General features: G+C 31.5%; 1 protein-coding gene across 1 annotated transcript in view; it reads left to right on the forward strand.

Moving 5' to 3' along the window:
* LOC147073102 (acyl-CoA Delta-9 desaturase-like) overlaps positions 1–27,987 on the forward strand; it is a 36,163-nt gene continuing 8,176 nt past the window's right edge. Inside the window, exons 1-5 of the mRNA XM_085945604.1 lie at positions 1–126; positions 783–855; positions 8,295–8,555; positions 12,585–12,715; positions 26,972–27,177. Of these exons, the coding sequence (XP_085801730.1) occupies positions 1–126; positions 783–855; positions 8,295–8,555; positions 12,585–12,715; positions 26,972–27,177 (797 nt within the window). The remainder of the gene's footprint in view (positions 127–782; positions 856–8,294; positions 8,556–12,584; positions 12,716–26,971; positions 27,178–27,987) is intronic.

Genomic DNA, 27,987 nt, shown 5'->3' on the forward strand with positions numbered 1-27,987 from the left:
ATGGCGTGCTTGGTAAAGTCAGGAGACTCCGCCTGGCTGATGCAGCAGCTCAGTTGCAGTGCAGATCAAAGACAGTTAGACAGAACACAAATGTATCAAAGAGAGGAAGACAGGGAGAAGACGTGTGTGAGTGTTGACAGGTTGTACTGTCACCTGCTAATAAACCTTTTTTCGATAGGTATGTAAAATACAATAATTAAATAATATATTCAAACGTCTGTTATGTCTCTATACGGGGCAAAATATGACACATTCCCAGGGGCTTCGAATAATTCGCATATTTCTATGTATCTTTATTTTCAGTGTTGTCAAAAGCTGATTGATACTTACCCTGAGGACTTGAATACTAATTTATCAGCTAAGCTTAAATGTTTAGCTTTCATTCATAATATGTGCAAGTGCAGTGTAAAAAAATCTACAAACAAGATTCAGTCATACTGAATTGTATATAAAAAAAACATTGTACAAGATAGTATTAAATGTACTTTTCCAAATGTAGATGTACCTAGTGGCAGAATACAAAGCTTACAATTGAATACAATATTTGAAACACCTGAGAAACATGTATATAAAGTAAATATTGGTACAAAGCAGGTCTCGAACCCGCATCTGTTACATTCCGGCCAACATGTTTTACGACAAAGCCAAAATATATCATATTGTATAAGAAATACCTACCGACTATAAATTCCATGACTTAGTTATCTACTAAAAAAAAAAAATTAATAATACAATTTATCAATATTCATTAAAATTATATCATCTGTCCCCTGGGTTTCGAGACGTTTGCACCGTGGGGATCCTCTGCTTTGAAGACGGTGGCTGAGATCGGTCGTAGCTTGACTGATAAAACAGGTGAGTGTCGTTCGCTTAAGTACCTGAGACAGCGAATAAACATATAAATCGAAATTTGGAATGCAGTCGCTATTTTGGGTATCAAGAAGACTGGAAGAGATATTTTATATAATAGGGGAAACCTAGGATATCAATAGTTTTATAAATATTAGTTTATATAATAATGTAAATTAATTTTACAATTTTTCTCAATGCTATATTGTTTCACTATTTAATTATTATTATTGTGTACCTATGTATGACGACCACGATGGCCGACCGGCTTATGCTGGGTTCGTGAGTCCCAAGTTTGTATTCTGGGTCTGGAAAATAGACATATTAATTTATTAATTTTCAATTTGTGTTTGGAGTCAGAGTATGGTCTTAATAGGTTAAGCAAGTGGCTAACATTCATTTCTTATAAAAACAAAATATCTGTTGATACAAAGCTCCACTCTATGGAGGCCGATATGATCTTATTAGGATCGGACATGGTCTAAAATACGTATTAATTCCTCGTGTAATCTATGATTTTAATAAACTTGTATTTAAAATAATATATTTATCAAGTGTTTTAATTTATCAATACGCATTTAAAGACATTAATAATTACGAGATAAAAAGAACTTTTTATATACAACGTTTTTAAATTTTCTGTTGAATCATATAAACTTGACTTGACTTGACTAGCTTAAACGATCAAAAAAAAAAATGTAAGTACTTGATAGAAATAATACTGAAATGTCATTTTGACATTTCATATAGATTTCCATAGTAACGCGCGTATAATATTAATAATTTAGTTACTAGGACCCCAGACCCCTCTAGCAACCAATAATAGTGGATTGGATTACGGATTTCTTCCAAAATAACTTTTCATACGAAACAGAATTAACTGAAAATGAATTCAATTCTACTTAAAGATGGCTAAAAGTATTAAAAAAATGCATTGGCATCGTGTTCTGATATATTCTAAAAGTTTCAAATGTCTAACTAGTCGGAAAGTTAGTTAAAAATCGATTGCAAGATTTGTACTGGATAAACAACCACCGGACAAATAAAAATACGACCTAATAAAAACGTTGTAAAAAGAATAATATATAATTTTAAAATCAATTACATAGGTATTTTAAACTTACCATTAAAAAAAACGTTATAATTAATGTGCAATAATTTTAGTAATACATATTATTTTATGGTTCTGTATAGCTAATAATAAAATTGGTTTTCTCGTTTATATTCAAAGAAAATGTTTTATGCAGAATATAATATGGCCGACTATAGTAACATAGACTTACTTTCGTTAGTTGTGCATTTGATTTATCAGGTTTGAGCAACAGATGGCGCAGATAATTGAATTATTTTCCGACGCACATACCATTTATTATTATAATACACATTCGCAACGGACTTATAATATAATAAGTGGTACATATATGACAGTGGTGGCGAACTTTTTTATACTTACGTGCAAATTTCGATTTTATTAATAATGGATAACGTGCCAAGGGAAGAATTTAAAAAAAGAACTATTCGAAGTCAAGACTTCTTTTATTTAGGTTTCCTCACAAAAAGTCTGAATGAGTGCGATCATTCTAAAATTAAAATCCTTCAGCGTTTCTAGCCAAAAATAATGTCTGTCTACAATGGTTTCTATTTTCAGAAGTTCAATTTTGATCCGTAGAACTTGTTTTCAAAGTCAATCCCACTTGTTTATAATTATTTCGCGTGCCAGATGAATTTCTGTGTATGCCAAAGGTGGCGTACGTGCCATAGTTTTATCGGTTACATGTAAATTGTACGTACGCAATTCGCCGTATCACAGTTCACCGTGAGCTGTCGTACCGGAAACAGATTGCCGTATAGCATTGAGATCAACAAAATTGTTGTTAGTGGAGCATTTCACGAGCACCTACTTGCTAACCCACTTTTAAACTATTCATAAATATATATGATAAAACTGTTTTTATAGTTTACTTACCTACCTATTTTCTTCCGTCTTTCCTTTGTATTCCGTCGGTTTTTATTTTGTATTTTTAAATATTTTATTTTGACATGAATTTGATCTCAATGCTATACGGCCACCTGTGTCTGATTCAACAGCTCACTGTGAACTGTGATATTGCAAGGCGATACATAAAGTTTTTTTTTCATCTAGGGTGTACCGCAATATATTATATCAGAATTGGAATCACGCAAACTTTTTATAAATTTATTTTTAAAAAAAATAGGAAATTTTACATACCTTCTGTTTTGTGTTTTATTAGGATAATACAAGAGGAAGAACAAAAGTACGTCAGTGGCGAAGGGTGGATGGAGGCTGTTAAGAACCGACATAAATAATGAATACTAAACTTTGTCTGTCAAACGTATTTGTTTTCATTGACCTAAAACTAATGTGTACGTATACAGTATTCGTTTGTTTTTAAAATTCAATTAAAGTCTGCTTAATCCAAGCCATAGTAGATAATAGTAAAAAATATTCGTTTATCTATGAAATATCTCAAACTATGCCATTAAGCCATACATAATTTTAATTTTTTTATAGATGGAGGAATATTTTATATCGATTATGGCACGGTTTAATGCATTTTAAAAAAACTAACCAACACCATATTATTATGTAATATGTATTCTTAGTTCAACGAAAACAAATAAGTGTGCACTATTTTGTCGGATCGCCCATAGTATACCTAAACTATCATGGTTTGGTTTAGACAGGGTTTAATTCAATTTTTAAAACTAACCAGCTCAGTCTGCAAATTGTATTTATTATTAGTTCAACGAAAACAAATCAGTATGACTGACAAAGTTTAGAGTGCACTATGTATGTAGAATCTAAATAGCCTACCTCCACCCTTCGCCACTGCAGTACACAGCAGCGATGAAGGTGAGGCCAGAGAGAAGGGCCGGTTTGGTGGTAGATGATAAATATGTATGCAAAATGAAACACCTTGCCACTGAAGTACGTACGCGAAAATTAAAAATAGCCTTTTAAAATTTTTAAAACGTTTTTTAAAATAAATATAAAAACATTAAAATTATGAATTACTCAAAAGTCTTTATTATACATCAGAGAAAACTTAATTACTTAACTAAATTTTAATAAAAAAAAACATGACCATAAAATAATACCTATGTAATAATAAAATGAATTCCTTTAACGAACAAAGTCAAACCAGTTATCTCGGATACCATTTATAGAATTTTCCACATAGAAACCAAAAATTTTAGAATTATTGTAATTCAAGAGCATACAATATTATTGAAAATAAAAATAACTTAAGGTGACGCATCAGTGAAACGCCAAATAATTTTCAACTGTACGCGCGACGAAATTTTGGACTCGCTGCCATTCAGTGAGAGAATATCGAGCCAGAAACACGTCACTTTGCTGCGTGATGGCGACAGGTCAATTAATTATAAAATCGTGTAAAGATGACTAAAAACGTTACCCATTTACTTTAAAAAGAAAACATGTCAATGAATATATTATTATTGTTACTAATAGAACAATAAACAGAACATAAAATGGACGTATGCTGGATTTACATGACAAATAATATTTCGTTTGACAGGCGTCATTTGCACCCGCGACCCGCAATCCACGCATCGCCTAGCAACGATCTTTTTAGACCGTGCCTCAACTAATGCATGGCCTTAAAGTAACGATAATTCAACACACAATAATCAAAATTTTCATACATATCAAAAACAAGTATTATAAAATTGTAATAGTCCTGAAGAAAAATAGTGTCGCAGGCAACTTTTTTTCTTCTTCTTCTTCTTCCACCCTGTCACGTCCCAACATTGAGGCATAGGGCAAGCACATTAAGTTGGCGCCACTTCCCTCGGTCCATCGCCAACTCCTGCGCCTCCCGCCATGTCAGACCTGCAGCACGTATGTCGCTTTAGTTGCACCGCTGCAGGGTGAGGGAGGGCCGGCCACGGCGACGGAACCCTTGAGGCTGTGCCACAAGGGTACGAAGTGCCGCACTCTTTTGCGGCACCCGGAATACGTGTCCCAGCCACGTAAATCGTCTCTTCGTGATAACTTCAATTACCGAAGGCTGTTGTGTCTGCTCATGAACTCGGGTGTTTGTAACGCGGTCGTACCAATGTACCCCTAAGATTCGGTGGAGACACCGATTCTCAAAGCTCAAAAGCCGAGACTCTTGAAGCTTAGTAAGATGCCATGTCTCACAGCCATACAGGAGCACAGGTATCACGCACGCGTTAAACAAACGAACTTTTTTTACTATTAGAGAAAAATTGTAATGAGTGCTTATTTCACTTAGTTGATTGACCAGCCACACAAAGACCCCAGGCTAGAGCCTTTTGTGCCCCTTTTGTGGGGATTCAATATGTATACACTCTAATATTACTTGTATTTGTATTAATAATATAAATTTTAATTTAAAATATTATGTAAAATTCTTTGTAAATAATAAAATAAATAAATAAAAATATTATGTAAAAGAATTTGTGTATGGGGTCCCGGATTTTGCTAGCTAACATCTTATAGATATGTGGATGTAATTACTTAATTAATTCGGTAATCAAACTTTAAGATATTTCTGCCAAAGATTATATTGTTATCGTATTTGTCAGTCCATGATCTTGGTAGGTAGTATTGACTTGCGTGTCTCTGATAAATATCTTAGAAATCTGGGGCATCCGTTGTTATGTTCTCCCAAGGTGCAGAACTTACCTGCCATTAATGTTTATAGTAATGCCAATTTGAAGGGCAATAACCACGTTCAACAAAATCGCTTCGTATATTGATATATTTCACTTACGTGAGTGAGTTTGACGTTGTTTTATAAGTTTTAAGATAGGGTCTATCAGTCGTGAAGGGTGGAGGTATGCTGTTAAGATCCGCCACAAATAGTGCACACTAAACTTTGTCAGTCATACGTATTTGTTTTCATTGAAATAATACTAGGTACAATAAAATTTACAGATGATGGTTAGTTTTTAAAATTTAGTTCTTGTGAAAACTAAGCCATAATAGATAATAGTCCAAAAATACTCGTATATCTATAAAATGTCTAAAATTATGCAAATAAATCATACATAACTTTGTATATGTTATAGATATAATAATATGTTTTATCTATTACAATGTTGTTTAGGCAGGGCCTAATGAATTTAAAAAAATTAACAAACAATATGTGTAATATTATATATTCATAATCCAACGAAAACAAATAAGTATGAATGAAAAAGTGTGCAAAATTTAGTCGTATCGCCCAAAGTATACTAAAACTATTATAGTGTGGTTCAGGCAGGGTTTAATTGATTTTTAAAAACTAAACAACACCATCTGTAAATTGTAATTTTAGCTCAATAAAAACAATGCGTATGACTAAAAAAGTTTAATGTGCATTATTTATGGCGGATTTTAACAGCCTACCTCCACCCTTCGCTACCGGGGTCTATCAACCTTACTTCACTCAGTATACTTATATTTTTCACTTCACTTATTTTTTGTCTTGAAAGCTTTGAATTTATAATTTGTCATGTTCATTATAATACGAGGGTGGGTCAATAAGTCCTTAGAAAAGCCGACAGATGGCGCGACTAGTACTGCAAGCGGTTTGTTTTCATGCAGCGGCACTACCGATTCAGTATGCTGCGAAGTTTCAATCAGATTGGTCGGGTTGTTGTGTGTTTCTCGTACATTTAAAAAAAAAATTTGCTTGTGGAAAATGGAAAAATGGAAAATGGAGAAAATTGAGTTTAGAGTTGTTATTAAACATTTTAATATAAAAGGGTTAACAGCAAAGGAAATAAAAAATGAGTTGGATTTAGTTCACGGCATATCTGCTCCTTCACTTGCAACTATTTATAACTGGTTAAATGAATTTAAACGTGGTCGTACATCAACAAAGGATGAACCACGCTCAGGACGTCCTGTAGAGGTGACTACACCAGAAATGATCAATAAAATCCACGATATGGTGTTAACTGACCGAAGATTAAAGTTGAGTGAGATAATTGAGGTTACAGGGATCTCAAAAGGTAGCGTCATTTCTATTTTACATGACAAATTGGGCATGAAAAATATTTCTGCAAGATGGGTGCCGCGTTTGCTCACAGTCGACAATAAACGCAGTAGGGTGGTGGCCTCTAAAGCCCTGTTGTCGCTCATGCAACGCAATCCGGATGAATTTTTTCGTCACTTTGTGACTGTAGATGAAACATGAATACACCACTATACTCCCGAGACGAAAGAACAGTCAAAGCAGTGGATTGCGAAGGCAAACCATGTCCAAAGAAGGCGAAAACCGTAAAATCAGCTGGCAAGGTTATGGCTACTGTATTTTGGGATGCACGTGAAATTATTTTCCTTGACTATTTGGAAAAAGGAAAAACAATAACAGGGGATTATTGTGCATCTTTATTGGACCAGCTAAAAAACAAAATTGAAGAAAAACGGCCTCATTTAAACAGGAAAAAAATCCTCTTTCATCAGGACAATGCCCGTGTTCACACATGTTTACGATCAATGGCTAAAATTGAAGAATTGAAGTTCGAATTGGTCGACCACCCACCGTATTCACCAGATTTAGCCCCCAGTGACTTTTTCCTTTTCCCAAACTTAAAAAAATGGCTAAGTGGACAACGTTTTTTTTCAAATGAAGAAGTCATCTATCGGACAAATGCTTATTTTGAGGACCTTCCGAAAACTTATTTTTCTGATGGTTTAAAAAAAATGAGAAACGTCTAACCAAGTGTATTGAGCTCCAAGGAAATTATGTTGAGAAATAAAAAAAAAATACAAAAATAAAACCTGTTTTAATGCTTTTTTCTAAGGAATTATTGACCCACTCTCGTATTTAAAATAAATAAATTTGAATAACTAAAAAAATCGGATTGGTATATTTTTTAATTATTTTCAAAAAAAATATGGAGCACTCCGGTTTGTAAAATTTTCTATTTTGAGCGATGCTTTCCCTCTCTCACACTGCGGTGTCTTACACTATGTAGTTCCTTCATTGATAAGGCCCCCTCTACTTACAGTTATAATCCAAATTCTTAATGTTTATGACAAAAATAACAAAATAATTGTTTGTTCTTAACTATAACAATAACTAACATTGACATTTTGGTCAGGTAAATGCTTACAAAACAAAACACAATATAAATTGACCTGAATAGACGTTTTTTTCTTATATAGTAAGACAATAAGAGAGCCGCCTATAAATGCTACGGTCTATACGATTCTTCACATCATTCCAATTTTGTTTTCAAAGAGAGTGGATGGGTATACGAGAAAGTTACCATCGACAGACAGTCTGCAAAAGTAAATTTATAATATTTTAATCGACAGTGGTGTTTAAATTTATATGTTGACAAAATGAGGGGTGTAATCTTGAGTCAGATTGAGGAAGTTAAAAGCGATATTTTAATTAAGGATCGCAATAAATATGTTAATAGTGAACCGATAATTAAAGGTGATTCGGAAAATGTTACCAATGTTTTGACTAAAAAAATACGCTTCGATACTAATAATAACAAAGGTGAAAGCGCCAAATTGCCCGAAACACAAGTGGACCCATTGGAAAAGTTTACCCTTCGAGACTTTGGAACTGATCATAGCTTCAAAAGAGAGATCGTTTGGAAGAATGTCATTGGATTCATCATACTCCACGCCAGTGCATTTTATGGATACTACCTGTGTTTTGCTGGAGCCAAGTTATGGACCAGTTTATGGAGTAAGCAAATATTAATTATTACACATATACACCTTCCCCTAAAACCAACGAATAGATAAAGTATTTTGTATTCAAACAAATAATCCAGAAAATTTAACAGTGTTTTATTGAATATTAATTAAAATCAAACTATATATTAAACACAGTACTTATTCCACATAAATTAATACTAATCAGGACCGGTTTCATTCTCAACTGATAATTATGACAATAGTGTAGAATAAATACTAAATGTTTTGTTTTATTTTGATTAATACGATAAAAATTGACAAATTAACACAATTAAAGTGGTTTATTTAACTCATCTGTGGATCTATTCCATACTTATTGTAATTAATTGTTACAATAAGTGCTAATATTTTGATAAAAACGCGGTTTAGCGGTCGACAAGAATAAAATAGACCCACAGATACATACATATTATCAGAAACATAATATTTGAACCGAATGGGACTTGAATCTACAATCATTGCAATCCGGGTGCTGTGCCTTACCAATAAAGCTATGGGATAGTTTAATTTAAAATATATAAAAAAATGCAATATAGGTACGTTAAATCTAAAATTTTTAGATATCCTGACGCCGAATATGAATCCAGATTAGTATGTACCCAGTGTTAATAAATCGATTCAAAATTTCAAAAGATGTTCGCAAATATTAAATGAATTTGTGAATTAGTGAATTTCAATGTGATAAGTGAGTGAATCGGTAGCTTAATTGCTAAACCACAACGCCCGTATTACGATGTGTGTGTATTCAAGTTAAATTCGGTGCAAATATTTTTCTTGGCTTGGTAAAAATGTCAATTTAAATAATCAAAATGTATAAAACACATTTTTAAGACATATAAAATTAGTATATACATAATCACTGCGGATGAAAAAGATGCTCAAAAACAATTAGTGTACCAAATTTAGCATACAGTTTGTATAATCTGTTTGCTGGCATATTATGTGTACGCACTAGGTTTTACGAATTCATATATATTCTTGAAAACATGCTTATTATATTAAATATACTACGTTCTTGAAATGCATTATTTATTTGTCAAAATGGAATTCGTATTCGAAAGGTGTTTGTTTTCTATAGTTTTAGAATAGTGCTTAATTAAAATTATAATAGTTATATATTATGTTATTGTAAGTTTAAAAAAAACTATCTAATCTGTATTTAGCTGCTGGCAATGCCATTCTAATCAAATTAAACGGGTACTAATTATTAGATATATAAAAATTTGAGAATTAAATACCTAGGTACTATTATATTCTAGTACGAGTATTTCATTAATATATTTGAATGAGCTTTTTCACAGCTAAAACTTTCGAGTCATTTATCTCCCAAACACTTACTATGGACTTACAATTTAATTGAGGGGCAACAAAATTAATAAATACTAGTGTCATTAATTAATAAATTAAAAATATTTACGAGATTATTTAGGATTTAATGGTGTAACTACTTAGAATGAAAATTTTAAAATATTTTATTATTACATTTCATGTTTTTTTGCTTAAAATTTCGTTATTATTTTCATAACTACGTATCTAACTCAAATGTTTTTCTCCGATTAGTTTTCCTTTAAACACTACTTCACCCTATCATGCACTGCTGTGTGTATGGTTGATGTTTTTTTTTCAATTCAATTCAATTATTTTACACATTCTGGACATTGCAAATTATAAGTTTAAGACGTTCACAACATGACATTTAGAAACAACGAAATATTATTAAAACAATATTAGGTACATAATAAAAGAGATAGATTCTTCAGTAAAAATGTGTAAATACAAAAAAATATATAGGTACAAGGAAGTACACCGGATGAGTTAAGCAGACCCTATTTTAAGAATTTATAAAATAACGTCCACCTATACTCATCCTCACGTAGATGGAATATATCATTAATACTTCATGCCATCTATCTATTTGTATAGGAAAATAGACCATTTATAATTATTGTAACATGTATTTAGTTTTGATCTCTCCTCTATAAATATGTCATATTATACTTTGATCCATTGCCTTAAGGGAGAGTGTAGTGATCAAAAATCTAGTAACGGTATATAGAAACATGTAATTTATTTGAAAATTATCTTATTTTTTTACCATGTTCGATCCTAAGAAGATTATATGGGCCTCCACAGAGTGAGGGTTGAAAAGGAGGATTTTTGTTTTTTCGAGAAATGTATGCTAGCCACTCGCTGAACTTATTAAGTCCCTGGTACATACTCTAAAGTCTAAACGCACATTGAAAAACAACGTGTGATTTTGCCAGATCCGGGATTTAGCCCAGGATCCACAAAATAATACACCTGACCTGAGTAACCGCTTGGCTATCGTATGTAAATTTGTAATTAATCAATACTAACTAAAAACAGAAAAATAAAAATATACTCACATTTGTTAAAAAAATCGTTGAAAGCTTTCATGCATCTTAATATTACATATTATATTTTACGATTTTTTTCTCATCTCATTGGATTAGTTATCTCGGAATAATTGTGTAAAAGAAATTTTATAAAAATGTTAATTTTTATTTTCATTTAATTTATTGTTACTAAGTACCTACCTATGATTATCTTGAATCTTTTACCACAATACCACAACAATCACTAAAAACACCTTATGTTCTTTTCCCTGTCAGAACTGCATTTAATGTAGACATAAAATTATAAATTTTCTCTACCTCATAATTTTAGAATAAATAATTACAAGATAAAAAGAACTTTTTATATACAACGTTTTTAAATTCTGTTGAACCATATAAACTTGACTTAGTAACGCACGTATATATTAATGATTTAGTTGCTAGGACCCCCCCTAGCAACCAATAATGGTGTCGAAATAACTTTTCATATAAAACAGAATCAACTGAAAATAAATTCAATTCTACTTAAAAATGGCCAAAAGTATTTAAAAAAATGCATTGGCATCGTGTTCTGATATATTCTAAAAGTTTCAAAGGTCTAGCTAGTCAGGAAGTTAGTTAAAAATCGATTGCAAGATTTCTACCGGACAAAGAACCAGCGGACAAATAAGAATACGAGCTAAGAAAAACGTTGTAAAAAGGAGTTAAAAGGAGTTAATTTTGAGATATCTATGATCATTTATTTTTTCATTTATTCAAAATAAGAATATAAATTATTTTAAATATACAAAATATTCAATATTATTATAAACATAAAATTTTTAAATAAAATAGTACATACCTGTCATAATTGTGCCAAATTCTTTCAATAAATTAGTAGTTTCAGTAGGATGGCGTCCATCGAAAGGTTAATATGTCATTGGTTGTGATCAATAGAAATTTACTTATACTTTGAAAATATTAAGGAAAACTTACACATATTTACAGGATATTTAATATTAAAATTAAATCGTTTGTGTCTTCCGAAAAGGACACTGGTAGTGGTAGTGCTTAAGAACACTTATATTTATTAATTAGAAGCATCAATCTATGTACGCAAAATACTTACATAGTTTTGTCACCTAAGCTCACCTCATGCAAGTGGAATAAATCAACACCCGAAGCAATTTGGTTGAACATAGTTATTGCCCTCCCAATTTGCATTACCAGTGGCAGGATGGTTCGGCACCTTGGGAGAATAAACAACTGATGCTCCCTATTTATAAGATAGTTATCAGGGACACACAGGTCAACACTGCCCAGAATGGCAGAATTCTCATTTATACCTCGTATTAGTCGAAAAAAATACGTAGCAAAACGTAAAAATCTCTTCTAAATTGCAGACTGCAGCAAGTAAGCATACCTAAGAGAAAGTCAGTTGGATAAGGCCACGGAGAGTATCCATACAACCTCAAGTAAAGGAGTCTCAAGAATTTCTTCTGAACCCTCTCGGCTATAAGACCATACGCATTTTATTAATATTTACCGGCGCTAAGATAGCAATCGGCTAGATGTCAACTGTCGCCAAACCGATGACGCACACACTGTCCCATTCCAGTGTATTTGATACTTACATAATATAATTAACGTATTGATAACCGAATTATTATGTCTGATTGCAGTGATTTTCCTGATACTTATCGGCGGAGAAGGAATCACAATTGGAGCACATCGACTCTGGTCCCATCGTAGTTTTAAAGCCACCCGGCCCATGAAAACAGTCCTGTTAGCCCTTCAAACTTTGGCTGGTCAGGTAATACCTCATATAATAATACACAATACATTATCGCAGGGGTCGGCAACCTTGTTGCCACGAAGGGCGCAATACAAATTTTGAACATAGCTGTGGACGCATAATATATACATTTATATACACTTTTATTTGAACTTATATCGACATAAATCAACATAAAAAATATATAATTAACTAATATTTCAAGCTTTAAAATAAAAATTACAAATACTAAAAAGGTTAAACAAAAAAATAAATAAATAAATAAATAAACCAAGATTCAAATTTTCCACATTATTATAAATTTAAATTGTAAATATGTATTTTAAAATGGGTGTTCTTATATGTATTTAAATGTACATACATAATATTAATTATACACTAATAGGCGCATGCTATGCAAAAAAAAAACAATGCGACACTTGGCACTGTAAATCTTCACCTAACTTATTATAGTCTAATTAGAAATACCTGTCCTTAACCAATTATCCAAGCGAGGGTCTGTGAGTCTTGATCCATATTTTGATTTTAAGTATTATTTCATGTTAGAAAACAGATATGTATTATGTCGTAGCACAGTATGTAGATATTTTTAATGCACATTGTACTAAATTAGGATAACTATTCTCTTTGCCTACATTAATAATGAGCTGTGAATATAGTATAGTAATTTTGTATAATTTATTAATTCCAATTCTAGGTCTTCAGTATTACTAATTCCAAAATATGTTGAAACCATACTGGGTATATCATTTTCAGTAATATTAGATGAATTTAAAAAAAAATCTCACTACTAGTTCCTAATAACACAAATTCCTCAAATCTAGAAAAAAACTCTTCTATGAGAGTATCCATAATCTTTATATATGATGAATAATTGAAGTTTTCTTCTCCCAAATTCTCAAATTCTCAGTAATATGTTTAAGATTTGGGAAATGTGATAATCATTTTTTTTTATTTTGAGAGCGCATCAATTATTATTCTCCGAGGCCGCACTTGCGCCCGCGGGCGCCGCGTTGCCGATCCCTGAGTTATCGGATTGAAATATTCAATGATTTTATTGTCATTATCTTACAATGATATTTTATTGATTTGTTTCTAGTTATTGAACTTTTTAAAAGTCTCATTTTATATAACGCAAAGTACTTACCTTTCATTCACATTCATATAGTTTGTGAATCTAATTGAATTTCTTTTATTTTATTAACTGTCAATTCATGGTGGAACTGCATTGTATTGTTGTTTAATTTAATAAAACGCCTTTTTTGTCGTACTTATTCCACTTTTAATCAATAAATTAGGACCGGTTTCGTCCGCCTCAGAGGGACATTTTCAACAATACATAGCAGTTCCACCATGAATTGACAGTTAACAAAATAAAAGAAATTAAAGAAGTCAGTACGGCAAAACTTAATGTATGTATAAGAAATACAAATTAAAACTAATTAAATTTAATTGAACTAATTGTGAACAAAGTATTCCTTTAAACAAAATACATAATTAGACTTCTTTAAAAAATAAATCAGAAAGTACTTTTTTTAACAAAAATCGGTCAATATATTATACCCCAAGACCGACTATTTTACAGTCAAATTTTGACATGCAACTGTTAGCTTTAATGGTAGTGCTAGTTGTTGCTTATACTTTAAAAGCAATATTGTGAGTTGTTTGGAGAAATGATAATTGTTGAATATTTAAATAAATTGTAATGATTTGAACGACAATAATATGCAAGCAAAAATCTTAATTTATTATTACTGATTTAATTTAATAAAACGCAGTTTTTAGTACTTAATCCACTTTAGATAAATCTGGACCGGCTTCGTCCGCCTCAGAGGGACATTTTCAACTTAATAATCTTTAATTAACTATTTCTTTTATTCAACGAATAATTCACAAGATTTAAGAATGTACCATTCTAATTATTGAACATACATAATTTTGAAAAACACTTCTGAGAAAGTATATTATAACCAATAGAAAAAATCTTTTTTGAAAAAAGTAAGCCACCCCGGCAGGGAATCGAACCCTGCATCTCCTGGGTTTACGCCCTGCCCCGTCCGCGATCGAATCGATTTCGAAGAGCGCTGATGAGCAGGTATTAAAAAGGCCAATAGTTACAGTTTGTCGCTATTAGTACGTCGCCTTGTAGCATAGAGGATAATGCGCGGACGGGGCGTAAACCCAGGAATTGCAGGGTTCGATTCCCTGCCAAGGGTGGCTTACTTTTTTCAAAAAAGATTTTTTCTATTGGTTATAATATACTTTCTCAGAAGTGTTTTTCAAAATTATGTATGTTGAATAATCTTTATAAAACGGACAAATTCAAAAGGCGAAAAAAATAATTTACCAGTATAGAATTATCCGTCCATTTATATTTTGTCAATAACAATTAAATTTAAATTAATGAAATAATTGGTTATTAATATTTTATACTACATCATTAAGGATGTTCATGTATTAATTATGAACAGGATATCGCATTGCATTACAAGATAACAAATAACTAGCACTTCCATCGTAATTTCACGAGTTGATTATAATCGGCCTTGTTTTTAGTCTTTAACTAGTGATTCCCAACTGTGGTTCCGCGGGAATTCGGATAAGCTCACCCAAATGGTAGGTACGGCTAACGTTCCTAATAATAGGCTAAAAGTGAGGTTTAACTTTAACGTCACCTCGATTTAAGCAGTTGATTGCCTATTTGTAAAGTTCAGCTTGTTTAGATTTGAATATCCCATTATAGGTATTATTAAACTGTGGCTAATTCTACTTAAGAAAAAAATTAATTTACTGATATAATAATTATTATGAAGAAATTAAAATTAAGGAATTCAGTTGTATAAGCAACAGTTATAATATTTTTTTAATGGCAAGGTAGGTACCTTCTAACTATTGTTTATTAACTCTACCTGTCATTACATACATCGTGCGTTGTCATTTAGGGATTGCAATATCGGTATTCTAGTATTTTACGATACCTACCGAAATACCGGTTTTAAAAATCAGACAATAACGATATATTCGGTATTGAAAGTGGATACAAAATTACGTATATTAACTAATATAATAGGCTTAACGGGACTATAATTTTTTGCCCGGTTACGCGATGTCTGGTTTACTTCCGTAGCTCTTCATCATACTTGGTGATCAACAATGGCACATGCTATAATATATTAATACTTTAAAGAGATTTTTACTTATATTATATTATTTATTTGTAGATACTTCTGTTTTTCCAATTATTTTATGAATACCATTGAAAGTGGAAATGAAATGTATTAATTACCATTAATTGCTTTACGGGATTTTAATTTTTGCCGGGTTACGCGATGTCTGGTTTACTTCCGTAGCCCTTCATCTTACTTGAAGACAAACAATAGCACGTGCTACAAAATATTAATAGTTTATAGAGATTTTTACATAAGTACCTATACATATTATATTTATTGGTAGATACTTCTGTTTTAACAAATATTTTATGAATACCTATATTGGTATTTTAATTCGGTTTTTCAATCCCTAAATGCATTCTAAGACTACGGCAGATTAACGAAGGAATACGAATAACAGATCTTTTAATGGTAGATTACGTGAAGATTGCAAATTTTTCTACCATTGAAAAATTAATGTATATCATCAAAATAGTTGTTCCGCCAGATTTAAAACAAAACGTCTCAAGGGTTCTGCAAAACAAAAAAGGTTGGGAATCACTTAATAAAGCTTAATAAGCTATCGTTTTTTTGTATAATTCATGCGAATTACATTTTATCTTAATTACATCAAATTCTGACCCATCGCCGATCTAAAAATTTTAATTCTTGTGAATATTCAGTATTCAATTAAACACGCATATACATAATTATCCGTGACGTCGGTTAGTAATTGAAGTAGTAGTTACCTACTTTGATTTAATAAACAAAAACCGATTGCCAATAGTAGCTTGATTTGGAAGAGCGCTGATGAGCAGGTATTAAAAGGCCAATAGTTAAAGTTTGTCGTAATTAGTATGTCACCTAGTAGCATAGTGGACAATACGCGGACGGGGCGTAAACCCAAGAGATGCAGGTTCGATACCTGCTGGGTGTCTTACTTTTTTCAAAAAGATTTTTCTATTGGTTATTATATGTTTTCTCATAAATGTTTTTCAAAATGATGTATGTTAAGCACACATATATATATATATATATATATGCGTACATACAATCTGTTTCAATCTGTAAGAATGTATGTATTGAAGCAATTAATCAATTGAGAATGCTCTACTAAAGCGAGCCTAACCGGTTCTAATAATTTTTATTTCAACCAATACAATGTTTTTCCGCTAATAAGCACACAGTAAACCATTTAAAAATTGTTATTTTAACTGACGTGCGTATCTAATATATTATATAGGTATTATTTTATATGAAAAATGTTCTCAATTAACTTAAAAATTCAATTGGTTTTATAAAATACATTTTTATTGAATAAACATATTATTGCTTATATTTAATTCGTTTTACGTCTAAAGCCTGCGGCGATTTTTTTGACGCACATGACGCAATCGATTCGTCGAAAAAGAGGGGTCTCCAAACCAGTCATAGAAATATTAAATTATACCGAAATCTATAAAAGCAGCTTTCTCATGATAAATTTATGTTTTTTTTAATAATATCAATAATTTAGACTTTACAAAACAAACAATAATATCAAAATTGGCGCCGTCCAGTGGGTGTATGCAGATCATGCGTTGCTAAGACATAGAAAAATAAAGCAGAGATTGCTAATACTATATTATATTATGTACCTACATCTTTGCTAGTAAGTAAATTCAAGTATTAGTCTGTTTACTCGAATAAATGCAACTTTTTTGGAAAATTAAAATTTTAACTTTTATTAGGGCCAAAATCAGTTGGTGTATCGGGCCACTGTATCACTAAATGTGAAACTGTCTGTTGTTAAAATCAGTTAATGCCCCTTTGTTGTGTATTTGGAAAAGTTACACCACTTAAAATATTAAAAATGTTAAAAATAAACGTAAATAATGTAACCACTACGTATTGCTTGAAAGATATTCGCTTTCTTCAAAACAACGAAAAAAACGAGTTATCTATCGCCTTTACAAAAATATTTCAATACCTCTCTGTACCAAAGTAGAGTACAAAATTCTTTGACTAAAACTTTCACTATCTAGACGGAGCCTAAATATACCATGAAGGTGAAGGTAAAGGTGAAATAATTAATTAAATTAGTTGCAAGTCATTTCGCATTTAAAATTTATCTGTAAAACAATTTACACTATACTATGTATATCGCCCATATTAATTATCAAAAACTGCAAGTATCTATTAATAATTATTACTAATAATAAAATTGAAGCCACTGGATTACAAAATATTTGCATTTCGATCATCGTTTTGACTATTTTTATGACACCTAAGAACAAATCTCGCAATCAATTTTTATCTAACTTCCCGACTAGCTAGACATTTTAAACTTTTAGACTATATCAGAACACGATGCCAATGCATTCTTTTACCGTAAAAACAAAATCTGTTAATACAAACCTCCACTCTATGGAAGCCCATATGATCTTATTAGGATCGGAAATGGTCGAATACCAATAATAAATAATTACAAGATAAAAAGAACTTTTTATATACAACGTTTTTAAATTTTCTGTTGAATTATTATGCTCAATATGCTCAAACTTGTACTTGATATGAAGTAAATAAAAAACAAACAAACAAACAAAATATAGAATACTGAAATGACATTTTGACATTTCATTTTGATTTCCATAGTAACGCACGTATATATTAATAATTCAGTTGCTACGACCACCCACTTAGCAACCAATAATAGTCTTTTACTTTTTACGGATTTTTTTGAAATAACTTTCCATACAAAACAGAATTAACTGAAAATGAATTTAATTCTACTTAAAGATGGCTAAAAGTATTAAAAAATGCATTGGCATCGTGTTCTGGTATATTCTAAGAGTTTCAAATGTCTAGCTAGTCGGGAATTTAATTAAAAATCGATTGCAAGATTTGTACCGGACAAACAAGAATACGAGCTAATAAAAACGTTGTAAAAAATACATTTTTCTAACAAATAAAAATGTTTATAACTTGAAATATTTTTTGTAGATATAAAATCGAGCTATGGTATTGTGATTTGTGAACATACTAAAATTAGATTTGATATAACTAAAAAACGATTTTAAGCTACAGATATTTATTTTGTATAAAAAAATTATTTTGTACGCTAAAAATTGTATGAAAAATGTAAATAAAAGCAATCAATTCTCTTTAAATTACCACATAAAATTTGGGTATTTTTGTTTTTTAAAATTCAAGTATTATTAATAAAATCTGAAGGCCAAACCTACCTTTATCTTATGTAAGATATCTAAAAATATAAGCTACACTATGAATTGTTTAAAAATCTGGTTGTGATCGAAAAAACTTAAAAAAAAAACATTTAAGGGGGGACATGCTCAGGTCAAAATGGAGCTTTTATTCTATTTTCAAAGCATGATCCTGGACATTCCTTAAACCAAGTGATGATTGCTTTATAATAATTATTGACCTAAGAATAAGGTGGTGATTTTTTTAAACACGCCATTTCTTTTGGCATTCCCCAGTAGTTAAGCTACAACATACGGCCGTAGCCATAATTTGATAAACTAAAACTGAAGTAGGGAGTAAGATCATGATAACGCGCGTGTTTGAACATGTACTTAACCGAAAAAAAATCTTTTTTTAAACGGTGCACCACTGCACGGTAAACCACTGCTGGTATGTACTGAAATATGACTATATTCTAAAACATAAAAAAATTTAAAAGAATACTATTTTATGTAATAAAAATACTTTATGCAGTCATCAAATGTTTAAAATAAATATAAAGGATAATAAGGCTTCAAAATTATATAAATAGATTATCTACAACGTTTAAGGAATGTCCAGTATCATGCTTTGAAAATAGAATAAAAGCTCCATTTTGACCCACGCTGAGCACATCCGCCCATGTATTAATAGGAATCATCTGTTCAACGAACGCTCATATTATAATATTTAGCTAAGTAATTAAATTATCTAGATTAAAGTATATAAATGATCATAAAATTGTATTATATAGCATGTTTCGTGTTCTGTCGCTAGATTCCGTTAGTAAAATAATTACCGCACCAATTCGCTTTAATAAAATAACAATCCAGATGCCCACGCATCATTACTTCCGATGAAACAGTAAAACAACCCAATTATTTTCAATCTTATTTGTTTGTCAGTAAATTTATACGTCATGTTGTCCATTTGTAGACGAATATGTATAACAAAAACATGATCATTTGTATAAAAACATTTAAAAATGTGTAAGTACAATGAGGTTTTGTATGTTAAGAAGGTTATATTATGTGCCTCCACAGAGTGCAGGTTATATTAAAAAAAAAATTGTTTTACGATAAATTTACGTTAGCCACTTGCTCAACCTATTAGGAACATACTCTGGGTCCGGACATACTTCGAAAAACAAAATAATATTGTGTTTTTTTGTCAGGCACGAGAATCGAACCATTGACATTATAGACCGACATGTTACCGCTCTGCCATCGTGGACATGATTTCTATGGTTACATGTAAATTGTGCGTAAAACATTTCACCGTGACACAGTCAGTGACGTCCCGTGGGGGTATGCAGATTAAGCGTCGCTTGGGGGCGGCAGTTACTCGAAGGGTGGCAAAGGAGAATCATTTGGTTTATATAGAAATACCTACCTAAACTAGTAATAACGAAAACAAAAAGTATTAATTAACATAAAATGTATAACAGGACTGTAATTTTTTGTCGGGTTCGCGATGTCTAGCATACTTCTTTCGACGTCTTCGGTAACCAGAAATGACACGTGCAGATTTGAGAATAATCACAGTTCGACATATTAACCAGTGCGTCGTAATTCCTCAAGACAGCGTAAATTAATGTATCGCAATTATTACATGTAATAAACCACTAAATTACCAACGCCAATCCTCACTCTTAGCGAAACATTATATATAAATAATTTTGTATGTTTTAGTAGGTTCCTAGTTTCAAAAGCCCCTAAAACGAATTTAGGTAGTACTGTGAAAAATGAGACAAACGATTTTAGGTAGTTTTGAGGAAAATGAGAAAAAATCATATCTATTAAATTTGTGAACTTTATGTATTTATTGATAATTCTTTACATTCTGAAGAGAATTTTGACTTTCCATTTTAGCGGTATTTGAAAAGCACACTCAACCATTTTAGCGGGTTTTGAAATTTAATTTTTGATCATACGTATTGATAAATTTTTGCGTTTTTTAAAGTTAAATCTTTGGCCATCATATAGTTCACAAAAATATCCATCTAACTACATAATATCTAACTCAAAATTTTTCAAAAACCGTTTTAGGGGCTTTTGAAACTAGGCGCTTCATATTTAGTAGGTTTAGCAGTAATAGGTATATATTTTGTTAGTAATGTATCCATACAACACATTTCTTAGATATTGGAATCATGAAAATTCATGAATTCAAGAATATAAACCTAACCTGACAAATAATCCAGTAAGTTTTTTAAAATTTGTGTGCAGTTGGCTTCCTGTAAAGTGTAAAATGCCAAGAACCGTGTTTTATTTAGACATGAATTTTATGTCAGTACTATACGACCCAAAGAGGTTGGACGGTCTTTAGAATACGGCCATATATTTCCGATAAAAAGTGTGATACGGCGAACTGCATACGTGCAAGTTTCCGGATACATATTTCTATACGGATGAATATGTTTTGGTTTGGACTAACCATAAAAATCACCCTAGTTATAGTCAAAACTCCTTTACAATTCTTTTTATAGTCCGGTTGAGGCGTGTCAGGTGTAGCTACACAAATCAGCGACCTCATTATCTCTTCGCTATATCAAGTACTCTCTCACCTGTTCTATCGACTATTAGAAAGCCAATATCTGCCACCATACTCAAAACATACGATGCCCAGCTTCTTAGTATATCAAAAATAATGAGACAAGAGATATAATTCGGTGAGAGTAACTGAGCCCGAAATTTATGAATCTCATTCAGGTCGATTGCCGTGAATTTACCGCAGTGGCATTCCGCAGCATGTACATCACCTCTCTTCGTGTCAATACTGAAGAATGCCTCTTGGACCACCAAATTGATTTTTTTAGAAGGGAGTTTTTTGAAACAACATACTTCAATTATTTATTATTTATATAAACAAATGTGTACATCATAATTTAATACAACTATTGATTAATAAAATTATGTATAAATTTGGGGGGACATGCTCAGCGTACATCAAAATGGAGATTTTATGCTATTTTCAAAGCATGATCCTGGACATTCCTTAAACGTTTTAGATAATCTATTTACATAATTTTGAAGCCTTATTATCCTTAATATTTATTTTAAATATTTGATGACTGCATAAATTATTTTTATTACATAAAATAGTATTCTTTTAAACCTCTCGCTCTAATGTTTTAGAATATAGTTATATTTCAGTACGTCCATGTGAAGTGGTGTTAGGATTTTTTATATTTATTAATTTTTAAAAGCATTTATAAAACCATTAGTAAAATTTATGTTGACATTATTATAGTGAAATATTTACGATAAAAAAATATATTGATAATCTCTGTGATCCCGAATGTGACAAGAATTAGGCATTTTATTATTCAAAAAATGGGCAAGATTTATACATTCAAATATAATTTTAAAGATAATGATTATAAGCCGTGTCTTTGACCATTCAAATTTGATAAACATTCTACGAATAATGTTTGCTTTATAATAATTATTGACCTAAGAATAGGGTAGTATTCTTTTGAAATACGCCAATCATTTCCCAGTGGCTATGCTACAACATACGGCCGTAGCCATAAATTGACAAACGATAAATGAAGTAGGGAGTGAGATCATGTTAACGCACGTGTTTGAACATGTACCTAACCGAATTTTTTTTTCATGCTTTGAAACTAGCATAAAAGCTCCATTTTGACGTACGCTGAGCATGTGGGCTGTTAAGTAGGCTGTGTTAAAAAAACAATTCTGTAAAATATTTCAAATGTGAGTTAGAATAGTTCTGCATTCAGCTAAAGACTTGTGTCTTGCAAATACGACAGGTTACAACCACTTGTAAATGAGCATCTCACTAGTGGTTAAAATTACAAGCTAGATGGTTGAACATTATTATGAAATTATATATTATTCACATCGATACGATTTAAAAATCGACTTGTTTTGTGTTTTAATAACTAATTTTTAAATTAATTTATTAACACATTATATCATTGCAAAAACGTTAAATTAAATTTATTATCGATTCAATTCTTATTAATAAATATTTATTCAAAAAATATGTATTCATGGCATTCAAATTTATACGTTTTCATCATCATTGTTTTGAGAAAAATACCCACATTTTAAAACCAGATAGATTAATTTAATCAAAAAATTTTGTTTTAAAAAATAAAGTGTTTTTTTAATTCAATAATATTTGAATTAGGATCGTTCAGGTGAGAGGGTTGAAGGCCAAAATAGCTGTCAACATATTTATATCATTGTCATACCATAGAAAATCCATGTTAAACGCATGCGGCCTAAAAAATTTGAAACTGGATCTCGAATTTTGAAACAGGTTTGTAGATTTTTAATCATCGGACGGCAAATTTTCATTGTTTTCTTCGATTTTTTCTATAAATAATAATATAATCTATAATAAACCATTACTTTTATTCAATGAATAAGTCACAAGATTTTGAGAATGTAACATTCCATAATATATTGAACATACATAACTTAAAAACACCTCACATATATACCCACTAGAAAAAATCATATTTGAAAAAAAAATACGAAACTCGACGGGATTTGAACACGTATAACCATTGGTGTCGCGCCAATATGTGCATTAACTAATTATGCTACGAGCCTCCCATATAATTACGAGAATTTAAACTAGTAGGTCCCGTCAAATCCCGTTCAAATATAGTCGAGTTCCGTATTCTTATTTGTCCGGTGAAAATCTTTCATTTGATTTTTAACTAACTTTCCGACTAGCTAGACATTTTAAACTTTTAGAATATATCAGAACACGATGCCAATGCATTTTTTTAAAAATACTTTTAGCCATTTTTAAGTAGAATTAAATTCATTTTCAGTTGATTCTGTTTTGTATGAAAAGTTATTTCGGAAGAAATCCGTAATCCAATCCACTATTATTGGTTGCTAGGGTCCGAACAACTAAATTATTAATGTATGCGTGCATTACTATGGAAATCAATATGAGTGTCAAAATGACATTTCAGTATTATTTCTATCAAATACAATTTTTTTTTGATCGTTTAAGCTAGTTAAGTCAAGTTTATATGATTCATCAGAAAATTTAAAAACGTTGTAAGTACTTATATACAAAGTTCTTTTTAGAAAATATTAATTGTATCGTTGTTCATTTGTTTAACCTACTGCACTTTCGAATCAAACCTATGTTTCTATGAAATTTATATTGTTTTGAGGCCACATATAAACTTAACCCACGTTTATATTTGGGTTGTGGCAGCCTTGAGTTTGATATGCATGCCATGTAGAAGAAAACCACCATTATTTTTAGTAATAAATACTTTAATTTAGAATACAAAAACCAATCGCCTACCGTAACTCAATTAGGAGAGCGCTTATGAGCAGGTATTAAAAAGGCCAATAGTTAAAATTTGTCGCAATTAAGCATGGCAGTCGTAGCATAGTGGTAATGCATAGAGCGCGATACCCAAGAGACGCAGGTTCGATTCCTGCCGGGTGTCTTTATTTGTCAAAAAATATTTATTCTACTGGCTATATTTTCTCATGAGTGTTTTCAAAATTATGTATGTTCAATAATTAAAATTAAAATCTTGTGAATTATTCGTTAAATAAAAGAAATCGTTAAGGCTATACCTCAGTTGAGGCACGGTCTAAAAATATCGTGGGCTAGGCGATGCACGGATTGCGGGTCGCGGGTGCAAATGACGCATGCCAAACGAAATATAATTTGTCATTTAAATCCAACATGCATCCATTTAATGTTCTGTTTATTATTCTATTAGAAACACATTTTTTCTCTTAACTTTCTTCTTTAAGCACTACGGTGCATGGTTGCAGCATCAGTCCCGTGCGGCTCGATCGCGGTCTCAGCTCGACGACGTTCTCTCTCAGAATGCCAGCGAGTAGTGAGCGAGTCGAAAATTTCGTCGCGCCCATAGTTGAAAATTATTTGCCGTTTCACTGATGTATCGCCTTAATAAAAATTAATCCTCATATAATACTCGTATAAAAGTATTCTGATAACCAGAGTGTCTTTCGCTTGCGTTGGACCATCCTAGAGGCGACCCCCAATTACTCGTAAAGGCTCTGTTTTGTTGACAATGAGTTTTTCCAAATTATTGTTTTTCCTTTGGGCTATGTAACCAAATCACTGAAAAACTCTTTCGGTATCGACCTATTTTATAAAACCGGTATTTTTCTTTATTTCTTACAGAACGTAAATATTCTTCTTTTTTGTTAGTCATTAAATCCGTAGCATACACCTCTAGTAACATATTATCTTTATCGCATTCATAAAACATCACAAAAATATGGGTGAGGTTGAAATAAGTTATAATCCTGACATGTGTATATGTAATAAACATGTGGTAAAAAATATGTTATTTTCAATAGTTACGTCTGTGTCATAACACGCACTAAAGTTTGTCACGTAAACGAAACGCGTATTCAATATTGATAATATTTGGGGAAACCACACGCTCGATTTAATACCTTAGTCTATGGTAGGGAATCCAATCCCGAGCCAAAATTCTGATCCCGGGATTTCGGAATTACAATTTGACAATCCCGGGATTGGCATTTTTTTCCATTGTTAATATAAAAATTTTATATTCACAAATAACATTGATAAAATCGGTCAAAAATAAATTTAGTACAATTTATACTATTTAAGACATTTATTGTTAATATTGTATACGCTCAATCTTGGAAATACATAAGTTTAATGGAGTAAATAATATTGTAATATAAATAATAATGTGAATTTAATATGAGATTGCTGTTTCTGATAGTAAAGTCTTAATGAATGGGTTAGCGAGATTTAAAATAGTAAAGCAAATCATGGTGTACTTATGGCCTTTCCGCTTCATAAATCTAATTAGTCAGCCAAATATGAAACTGCCGTAAAACGTATGAGATCATGGTGGAATTACTTTGTTAATAGTGTGAAGCATTGTTTTTTTCCAATCTTTTTCATTTTTATTAATTTATGTGAAAAAATAAAATGAATCGGCAACTTACACATGGGTAAAACTTCATTAAAACTCAGTTTAATTCTAATGTAGTTATTTGTTATTAAAAGTATTTTTTTCTGTTATATTTTCGTTTTTATTTTATTTTCCATAAACATTGATAAAAAAAATCAATCCCGAAGGTTTCGGGATTATGTTTATCAATCCCGGGATTCATAGGTATCGAAAATAGCTCGGGATCCCGGGATTGAAATCCCTAGTGTATGGCGACTGGATTATCATTTATATTAATTAATCTGTTCTGAGATTGTAAACATGCATCAGTGCATTGCATTAATAATTAATCACGGCGCATATTTTGATACCTAACGTCTGTACCATTATAATATAAATTAAAGTTTGTCGCATGTAATTTTGGTAATAGTTTAATACACTAAGCGATGACACTATGTATTTCACACATTTTATGGTCTGACCGTCAATAAGTTATACACAAAATCTGGTTTCAAAGCCTTGGCATTTGAATTGCTCTTAATCGTATGAGTTTTATGGCATAACTGTTAACGCTGCAAATAAATAATGTAACATCTATTAACATAAAATAGAACTATCGATCTCAGACGATAATTAAATACTCGTCCCTCGAACTTATCATAATATTACATTGTATTAAGTAATATTATGATTAGTCGATATCAAACCTTTTAATCAAGCAGTTCATAAATAATCGTTATGTTATCTAAATATGCATCCTCAAAATATAATACAGTGTACGAGTGCATACAATAAAACAACCATAAAAGCAGTTATGTGTTTATTAATCAAATATGTATCTATATAAAATTAAACTTAGTGCTTGGACATCACACCAAATTAAAATACCAAACAACTACAAATGGCGATTCCGATGGAAAATTATGAACAACTACGAGAGTAACTTTTGTCTATTTCCGCTAAAATTACATTATTATTATTTTCTAGAATTGTCTATGGGTATGGGCGAGAGACCATCGGCAGCACCATCGATACTCCGACACAGACGCAGACCCTCACAACGCTCACAGAGGCTTCTTCTTCTCCCACATCGGCTGGTTGATGAGCCGGAAGCATCCGCTGGTTATCGAAATGGGGAAGACAATCGATATGTCAGATCTGGAAGCTGACCCACTCATCATGCTGCAGAAAAAGTTAGTAAATGATCTTTACTCCATTTCCCTACGTTGTTTCGGCATGATCTTCCGTATAGAGAAAATACGTCATGATATAGTAGTAACCAATGAAAAAACCGATTTAAACAAGCTTGACTAAAAACATAAGTTAACAATATTATTTAAGCCATAATAACAAACCTATTATGTAACAAACTATAATGTATTAGTAATTTGAATTATTATTAATTATTCATGCTAATTTCAATTAATTTTAACAGTTTCTACGTGTGCGTACGTTAAAATACTTGCGGCATGACATCCATAGATAATATTTTGAACAGAACCCAACCTGCAGACGATAATATATTATATAATATACAACATTCGTATCGAAAAAACCGCTAAAAACAAAACAACGTGATTTTGACATGACATTCGAAAAGTTTAGGCATGTGGAATATGATAAAAACGTTCAATACGTCATGCAGGTGTCGATGCAGTGCAGTTGTATCTATAGTCTAAGAGTGCAGTTCAACGTGAGGTGACCTCATCATTGTTGTTTTAGTGATTACGGCAGATTTTGCCAACTGACAATGTTCGTTTAAAGGTTCAAAATGTGCTACGGGATGGGAGCATCAGTCTGATTACATTTTAAACACCGAGAACAACGACATTACACGCTTTTTCCCCGTAGCGACAGCTTACTGTGAAGTTACGTGATAGTCCGCGACATGCACCTCAATTTGGTCCGCGCTTAAGAATCAATAATTTATAATAGCAATATAGGTTTAATATGTCGGTACCGCGTTGAAGTCTAATGCGCCCCGGGCTACAAGAAGAGTACCA

This window comes from Rhyacophila brunnea, unplaced genomic scaffold, assembly GCF_057557595.1.
Source record: "Rhyacophila brunnea isolate RB1 unplaced genomic scaffold, BYU_Rbru_1.0 scaffold_18, whole genome shotgun sequence".
Classification (NCBI taxonomy): Eukaryota; Metazoa; Arthropoda; class Insecta; order Trichoptera; family Rhyacophilidae; genus Rhyacophila; species Rhyacophila brunnea.